Below are 9218 nucleotides of genomic sequence, written 5' to 3' on the forward strand. Positions count from 1 at the left end.
GTTTGCCACACCCGCAGAGGTGCCGCCCCCCCGCGGGCGCGGTTGCCCCGTCGGGCCCCGAGCGCCGCTCCCGCACCGCTTCAGACCTCGAACCGCCGCCGCCGCCCGGGAGAGCGCCCCCGAACCCTCCCCCGGCGCACGCCCGAGCGGCCGCGGCCACCCTGAGCCGGCGACTGGGAGCTGTTACAGCTGAAGCTGAACTTCCCGCCCAGCTCGGGAAAAATAAATACAACTACGTAAAGAAGCAGGAAAAGAAAAATTGAGTCTTAGAAACCCACACAAAAAGACGACTGAGCGGCAGAGGGTATGGGGAAGGTCCTGGCTTCTATGAAAACAACTTTTATGGCATTTTCCATTCCCCTGTATTGCTTTTACTGGGCACGAGGAGGTTTATTCCTTTTGAGAACTGGAAAATAATTAATTTAGCGCGTTGGACATTGTGAAAGGGAAGACTTGGGGAAGAACTGATCTTCTGTTCAGGGGAGAAGAAAAGCAATAGAAATGTGTCAAATGGGCCACAATGTTTTAAAGAAAAGTGGGTGTGGGGAGGGGGGCAGGCGGCTGCTCCGCCAAGGCTCACTCTTAACAGGACAAAAAGTAACAGGCTTAAATACCAGCACAGGACGGGGTGATTTAGACATCAGGAACACCTCAAATAGCAAGAATGTTCCAGTTTTAAAGTTCCTGTGTGATATCTCACACTTTTGTAGTGCTTAATATGAAGACTACAGGCGATAGGCAATGCCCTTTTCCCCCTTTGAATCTCTTCGCCCCTATTTTCCTCTTGATCAGTCTCAGCTGAACACACGAAGACGCAGTATGTGAAATTGGGTTAAACGAACCTGTGCACGTGCGCAGCAACACGGGACCCTGGGGCGCTGCCAGCACCCACCCGCGGCTTTGCTGCTCTTCGGCTGACGTTCCCCGTGCCCCGGAGATGGCCACGGCGAGAGGGAAACTCAACGATCAGTGCGTTCAACAACAACAACAAAAAAAAAGGTACCACTGTGCTGAAGTGGTTTTCCTGTCGTTTGCCCCCATGGCGACGCCTGAACAGAGCCCTCGCAGAGGCGGTGCCCCGCGGAGCAGAGCCAACGCCACCGCGCTCTCCACCCGCCGCCCACGCGGGGACACCACCGCGCACCGCTCCGCACCGCTCCGCACCGCTCCGCACCGCTCCGCACCGCGCGGAGGGGAGATCCCACAGAAAACACTCAGAGGTGACACCTTGTGGGGGATGGAAAAAATGCAGCTCAGTAACAGGCAGTATCTCACTTTTAATAGAGTAAATGTACAGTAACTTGGAATTACAGGATCACTTTCCCAAGAAATTACTAGCAAAAATAGCCACAGAAAGTTCAAATAAATAAGAACCCGCGATGACCAACACCAAAGCTGGGCTGCAAATCCTCAGCTGAGTTCCAGTCTTTCCAGAGTCGTCCGTTTCATTCTTTTTCAGAAGAAAACCCACTGATGCCAACGGGAGCAACAAAGGCTCAATGCCTTTAAAATAAGGTAAAAAATAGTACATTACAGTCAATTTCATACCATAGAAATTTCAACCATAATATCAGCTCCAAAAAGGTATCACATACTGATTGAAAAAAACCTGTCAAAATACTCTCAAACTTCTAACAGGATCCTTTAAACAGCAAATACAAGATAAAAGTTATCTCAAACAACAGTAAATGAAACCCAGAAAGCAATAATGGGCTTATGGCGTCACGGAGTGGTCTGGGGGCAAACGCGGCAGTTTAGGCCGATGAAATAAGCACAACCATCCCGTGCAGCATCGCGCCCCTCCACCGCCCCCCCAGGCTAGGGCCACAGGCGGGTGGCAGCATCCTGGGGGACAGCGGGGGGGCGAGAGCTCCCTGCTTCAGGTGACCCGTTGGCTCTAAACGCAGCTTTCTCAGAACAAACACTGCTGAGCGATTTTGCCTCTGCACTATCCCTCCCCACCCTGAATTCGTACCACCAAACGTAATCTCTCATTTGGAAAGAACAACAGTGCAGCTAATCAGCCTTAATGAGCTGCCGCCCCGCGATGCAGGACAGGGAACCAGCAGTAGGGACTGATCCGAGTGTTCCTCGCGCGGCTCTTCCCCCTGAGGAGGACACACATCGCATCACTCACACAACCGTAACCCCTCCGGAGCAGGAGCTCCCCGGGAGTACCCACAGGAGGCCGAGACCCACTGCCGGGACGGGGACCTGCAGCATCGCCCAGAAGCTTCAGAACTGCTGTTTGGGACTGAAAGCGACCCCGCGGTGTGGGGGGTGTGGGGCATGTAAAGCTCTGCCTGACCACAGGATTTCACTGCAGAGGTGCAAGTAATGGAGAAAAAAGAAACGCGTCAAGAGAAAAACAACATTGTTTTAAAATCATTCATGTGATACATTAAAAATACAGTATAGCATTACTAAGGAAAGCAGTTTATACTTACTGGAGTAAAATTCTGTTTCTTCACATCTTTTTAACAGGGTAACATCATTGAAAATAACAGAGTTGTTCCAAGTTCCTACCAGTACAACTGAAGTAGGATCTGGCTATTTATTTTAATGCAACCTGAGTGGTTTTGTTTTGCAGGTAGTACTGCAGAACATTAAACCTTTAAATTATCTAGAAAAAAAATTAATCAGTTTAAATACCTCACATCACAGTGAACACGTTCTTCAAGAAGCATCCTCACTGCTAGGCTTAGACACACCAGAACATGCGATCATATTGCTAAACATAGTGGAAAAAGCCATGAATAGCCACACAAAGACTGTGCTGTGGAAATATTTTAATTCCAGACAGAATGTATTTGATGGGATAAACTTTTCTGCTATATTCAGAAGTGCTTCTAAAGACAATGCACAATGGTGCTTATAACAGTGCACGACAGCAGCGTGCTAAAATCGTGCACTCAAGTAGCGCTCAGTGGCAAGAGCAGTCCTATTAACTTTCACTACTGTTAACGCGAATCGGGAAAACGGGACTAACGAAGGCTTGTAGAATTTGGCCACAGGTTGAAATCCTAGCACAAGAACCTTTCATCTGAAAAAAGCTGAAACACATGACGAGTGTGGAACAAAACCAAAGCATGAAATAGCAACAACGGAACGTGCGGGTCCTCTGCAGCTGCTGGTGTTGAATACCGTCTTCAGTTTCACCACACCTCTGACACAGCCAATCTATTTGATCTTTGAGCATGTCAGCTTAAGTTTCACTTTAATTGCATAGAGCGGAATGTACACGCAACTACAATGCATTTTAACCGTAACCTCACAAATACTGAATATGGAAATGTAATACTGTACATTACATGTGTTTCCTTAATCACTTTAAAATTTCACATTTGGTTTCCAGTCGACTGGGAAAAAATCACTAGAAATATTTCTTAGACTATTCCTGAGCAATGTTTTAATGTACTGGAAAATACTCTAGTTTATTACTACATTTAATAATATTCTCATGTTTCAAACTACATATAAATCCATGCTTTGAAATGTTACAAAGCTGAAGATGTGGTAGGCACGATGAAAGAACAGAAACAGCTAAGCAGCTTAAATCCAAGATGAGATCAACAAGAGAAGTGCAATTTAACTATATACATAATGTATTCTTTAGTATTTGCTACTTTTTTATTTTCAATCCCAATGTGAAGGATCCACCTGTAAAATCTGGTCCGTCAGCCCTCAGCTCACCTCTCAGAGACAGTTCACTGGGACTGGTGGCTGTGGATGAAGTTAATGCTGCTCAGTGTCTCATTGTGAACTGAAGGTACAAATCTCTCCAATCTCATCTTTGACAAGATCGTGTCCCCAGCTGCTGTGATTGATTTGAAACAGTAAGAGATGAACTGACACTGGAATACCCACTGACCCACCTTCATGTTCTCTTGTACCTCACAGGCACAAGCGGAAGCAGAGGGTCCCGGGACACGACCCAGTCCTGGTGGTGGGATTGCTCTCTGTAGGGTATTTCCCCACATCGCTTCACAGAACCTTGAAAGCAGCAGCCAAGCTCACTGAAGTAGACTGGACCATGGGATAAATAATAGTCATCTTGGGTGACTGAAAATAAGTATCTTTTGTATCAAAATATATCTTTACTTGAACTTACAATAGTCTTTCGATTCATCCCCTGAGCCTATTTTTTATGCTTTGAGTGGCTACCGGCTCTGCACATTAGGCCACAGAGTCTCGAGTTTTGCACTAGGCACATATACCCATGTGCAATTTGAGATTTGGTCATTTCCTCTAAATGACAAAAAGCATTGAGGCTTACAAAATAAACTTCAGGGAAAGCTGGGTATAAAAATACGCATTTCATTTCCTTAATCTGTCACTGCTTAAGCTGCCTGCTCCCTATTTTTTTTTTTGTCTTAAAAAGAGCCTTTTCTGCATTAAAATATTTCAAAACATTATCTCCATTCTTACTAAAAATACCTCATTCATCAAAATAATCCAATTAATCATCTTCTGTGAAGAATTAGTTTGACTTTGCATAGATAAGCACGCTCCATTATTTTATAAAAACAGTTGAGCCCTTTTCCATCACAAACCACCACCATCAAACCCATCTCACAAAATAGCACTTCTGTTCAAGAAGAGGAGCATGGGTCCCATTCTCTCAAATACACCGAGGTAAGAAACTCCACACACTGCAACGGGCTTCAACCGGTGCAAACAGGAGGACTCGTTATGATTATATATTTCTCTAAACTGTCATACTCTGCTAGTGTTACCTTCACTGAGCAATCGTAAATATTTGAGGAAAGGCCAATGGAAGACACTTTGCCTTCAGGGAGAGGATCTCCTGTGGGCTTTGCTGGCTGAAGATCAAACGTGCTGAAACGCGCAGTGCTGACTCACAACCATGCATCAAGAGCATATTTTCTCAGGATCGTCCTAAGAAGAAAACATGACCTTTCTGCATGGCCAAATGCTCTCTAGCAAAGAGGCATCAACATGTACTAACTAATTTTTCTTCATTTAAATTTGTGTGATGTTTGCTTTGTGCCATTTGTTTTTATTTTCCTGTCCCCTGTTGGTTTTTTAGAAGGAACGTAATTGTTGGCATTGCCATTTTTCTTTGGATTTGTACACGCGTATGTTTTTAAGCCTTTGATGGGAGCAGCTGAACCATGAAACACTGGGGTCTGCTTAGCAGGTCTGATATTACCGACACTTTGAATTTTAGAACTGTTCTCGGAGGGCGGCATATTGAGAAGCTGTTGCTTTGCAGTTGGGGTTTTTTTCAGTTCATTCCTTACTTCACCAGATTGTCTCTGAGAAGACAGCGCACACCCCATTCTCTCAGAAAGTTTCAGGTGACCTCGATGAGGATGTAACTGGCGACTTTCTTCACAGTATGAGTCTCCCCTGTGACCTGAATAGCTTCTGGGCAGCTTTGTAACACTTTCTTGGGGAACTGCTTGCTTGTTAGGCAAAGGGCTGAGCAACGCTTTCCCTTTGCCGGGGCTTTTTAGGGTACGCATGGAGCCGGGAGCAGTCTGCGGCCTGGCTTTGGCTGCCTTTCCTTTCTCATTCTGTACAGTCTGCATCTGCAGCCATTCCAGCTGCAAAAGGCGATCAATGTATTTCTCAAGAAATCCTGTTGGCTTTGGCCGAAACTCAGTTTTACCCTCCACGTTAACAAAGACGGCCAGTTGCGTCAGGTCCCATGAGTTGAAAGGGGGTGGGAGGAAGTCTGGGTAGTAATATTCCAATTCTTTAAAACCCGTATCCGGGACATGTTCCAAGCAAACTGGATCAATTTCTTCAGCTCTGAGAATGAGTTCTGGTGGTGTGCAGGGAGATGGGGGAATGGGAATCCTTTCGGAATCAGAAAGATCACTGGCACTATCATCTTCAGCATCTTCTTTAATGATCTGTGCTGATTCAAAATCAAGAAACATTTCATCTACAGACGCTTCTTTCCATTTAGAAGAGCATGGACCAGCTTCAGCAACACATTCGTCGTGACTCTTTTCCAACTGTTCTTTTTTACTGCAACAAAACCGTTGCATTGGGACATCTTTAACCCTACAGAAGCTGCCTTGTGCGCTGCCCTTTGTGCTAGGAGGGATCCTGTGCAGAAAATGTTCATTTTGTCTTCTTTCTGGGAGGCTCCTCTTTGGTCCTTGTACTCTGTGCAGTGATGTGCAAGCGCTCGTGATCCTAAATAAAAGGAAAGATCATATCCCATTAGAATGATTAATGTCTTTGGAATAACAGTTTACAAAGGTCTTGTTACCTCCTTCAAGGACATGATCTACATGAATGAAGCTAAATTGGATGGAAACTTAGTACCGAGGTAAAATTAGTATTTGCTGGCAGAGATAACACCACCTACAACCGATTTTTTTTTTGTTTTATTTTATTCTGATTTTGCCTGAGAACTCACTAAGTAAGTTTCTATAACGGTAACTTAAATTTGTTGTTCTCATAAATGCTGAATTCTGGGACCAGTCAAGTCAAAAGCAAAACAGAGAAGCCATGATCTCATCACAAGCATTTCATATACCAGTTTGAAACGTCTATGAATTAAACAGACAATCTTAACATAAAATTACCTTTTTGATGGAGTATTGTCATCCAGCTGGTTTCTTCCCTTCTTAATAATACTTGGTTGGTTACCATATTGCATGTCATGGGAAGTCTGAAAAGATACGCAAGTCTGTGATGTTATTAGAAAGCTGGCATAAATTAAGTACCCTTTTTCTATAAAGTCAAAAAAAAAAAAAAAAGGAATTATTTACCTTTTCAGTGGCACTTGGTACATTTTTGCCTAATCTCCCAGGAGAAGATTTCACGTGAGAAATTGGTTTATTTAGTCCTTTGGTGCTCAGGTGACTTTTTCCATTACTGTAACTAGCAAGGCTTAAACAAAGTATCACATATAAATAAGTACATATATGATCATCAGAATAGAAATACAATAAAAGTTTAGAGTGCAATTGAGTTTAAAGGACTTCTAATTGCAACTATTCTTAGACTTAAAGTTCATGAGAACTATGCCACGGTCACCTTTTATTTTTTATACTACTAGTGCACTGCTGTATTTTTAATACTACTAATGCAGAAGTGAATAATTCAATCAGATGATATAGTAATATAACTTAGCCCTTACATAGAATCCTCTATCAGAGGATCCCAAAGTTACTTTGGGGATAATACATAGTAAATAGTAGAGACTACATATTTAACTACTAATTTCTATAGTACGTGGTACACGGTCCTACTGCAATTTAGCAAAATTAATTACAAAGTACAACATGAAGGCTACCACAGGCCAAATCTTGCTTGCCATTTGCATACTGTCAACAAAACTTGAAGGATTATTCCTCTGAAGTTAAGGAGTGAAAGTGAGCAGGGAGCGTACAGTCTATTTTGCTATTAATACAAACTATTTCACAACAAAGGCACAAACAAAATTCACCATTTCACAATATACTGGGGTTGTGGAAATATTAGTAGGAAAAAAACTCACATGCAAGCAAAAGGAATGGCATTACTGATCTGGACAGCTTGAAACTAAAATACGTATTTCTTCAATTAAATCAGATACATTTCTGTGTAAGCACACAGAATCATTCCATCAGTGTATTCTGTTAGAATCAGAATACAATGTTTGTTCTACAAACAAGAAATATTACTGATTTTAAAAAGCAAAGCTTTATAATGTAATTTTAGAACAGGAATAAGCAAACTGCACCCTCCCGGTCTAACCTAGTTTGACTGCAGGTCAGTTAATTTGTGAAGCTGTATGTCTTATTCACAGTTTTTATGTCAGGATAGTCAGATTTTGGTTTAAAAAACATGATTTCACCAATTCAGGAGCTTATAAAAGAATGACAATAAGTCTTGTGACTACAGCATTGATGCAGTCACCTCTGTCACTTTGTGACCTGTGTGATCATACTGCACAATCCCTTCTGCTGCTGTGGATCAGCGGAGAGGAGCAGAATCGGAACAGCATAGCCATGCACTTATTAACCAATCTACAGTATCTAGAGATTTCTGTAACTAGAAAGAGAGAAAACAATTTCCTTACTTTACCATTCCTTTGTGGTTTTCATTGATTTGTCTTTCCTTTTTCTGTGCCTCTCTGTGCAGTAATAAGGGATATTCTTGAATGCCTGGTCCCATTATTACTCTTTTTAAAGGGCATCTGCACCTTTATTTTTACATAATCTTCAAACGACTCCAGTCTTTTGGGTCCGTAAGACACAGCGTATCAAATGCAAACATCACCACGTCCTAGAGATGCAGTAAACAAACACCATGCCATTCCTCCCAACGTGATTTTTTTTTAAAGCAGCAAGATAAACGTAATCAGCTACCAAACGGGACTAGAAAACACCGTCCCCTCCCCCAGCACTCGCTTAACGGGAACCAGCACCATTCCCCTTATCATCGCTGGTCCATGCCGAGCCGCCATTGCCCGGTACCGAGAGGAGAGCCGGGCAGCGCGGACAGCCCCGCTCCCGGTGGGCCAAGGCCGGTGCCGGGGCGCAGGGGCACAGCCCGGTACCGGGGGAGGCCGCCCCGCAAACCACCGAGCTCTCGCCGTGAGGTCTACGAGCCCGTCCCTGAAGGAGCCTTGGTGAAACACAGGAAAATATCTGGAGGTGCAGCAGCGTTAGAAGAGCTACTTTTCATTGTATAACGCGCTCCTGGTTACCCTGTTCCCCCTGCGCAGCGCGGCCTGGAGCCCAGTCCCGCAGTCGAACGGCGGTGGGTGTTTCTGCTCTTAATTTAACCAGAGCAGATGCTCCGCCACCCGCGTCCTCCGCACGTTGAGTTGTCCTTTTTGTGTCGGAAAATGCGCTCTTCCTAGATTCATATGTGCAAATTTAGTATCAAATACTTAATTTTTTTCTTTTTCCAAACGAAATCTCTCAATGCTCGTAAGTTCCTACTAAAAACACAGGGGAACAGAATTTGTAGCATCCTCTTATCCTGCAGAACCCGCGTTCCCGTACCAGGGACACACGGACACGATCCGCAAAAGGCGACAAAAGAACAGCGCCAAAATCCCCCTCCTCTCCTCCCCCGCCCTGGGTCTTGTGGCAGCGCTATTTACATATTCAATTCACATTCTCAGCTGTATCGATTTGCATCTGATCCACTCCTACTCCTTAACCGCCCCCGCCCCCCCGCCGGCGGAGGTTGCCCGCCCCAGCGCCCCTCGGACCCCGCTCCCTCCCCGCACGCACCGGCCG

At 44.4% G+C, this 9218-nt stretch overlaps 1 protein-coding gene across 1 annotated transcript; it reads right to left on the reverse strand.

Moving 5' to 3' along the window:
- Positions 1-4979: 4979 nt before the first annotated feature.
- Positions 4980-8169, reverse strand: FAM217B (family with sequence similarity 217, member B). Its single transcript, XM_009893461.1, has 4 exons — positions 8048-8169; positions 6753-6864; positions 6567-6652; positions 4980-6171 (listed from the first exon to the last, which is right to left on the reverse strand). Exons 1-4 carry the CDS (start codon positions 8140-8142, stop codon positions 4980-4982), a joined length of 1485 nt encoding a protein of 494 aa, XP_009891763.1. The 5' UTR covers positions 8143-8169.
- Positions 8170-9218: the final 1049 nt, after the last annotated feature.

This window comes from Charadrius vociferus, unplaced genomic scaffold (assembly GCF_000708025.1).
Source record: "Charadrius vociferus isolate BGI_N301 unplaced genomic scaffold, ASM70802v2 scaffold259, whole genome shotgun sequence".
In the NCBI taxonomy this organism is placed as follows: domain Eukaryota; kingdom Metazoa; phylum Chordata; class Aves; order Charadriiformes; family Charadriidae; genus Charadrius; species Charadrius vociferus.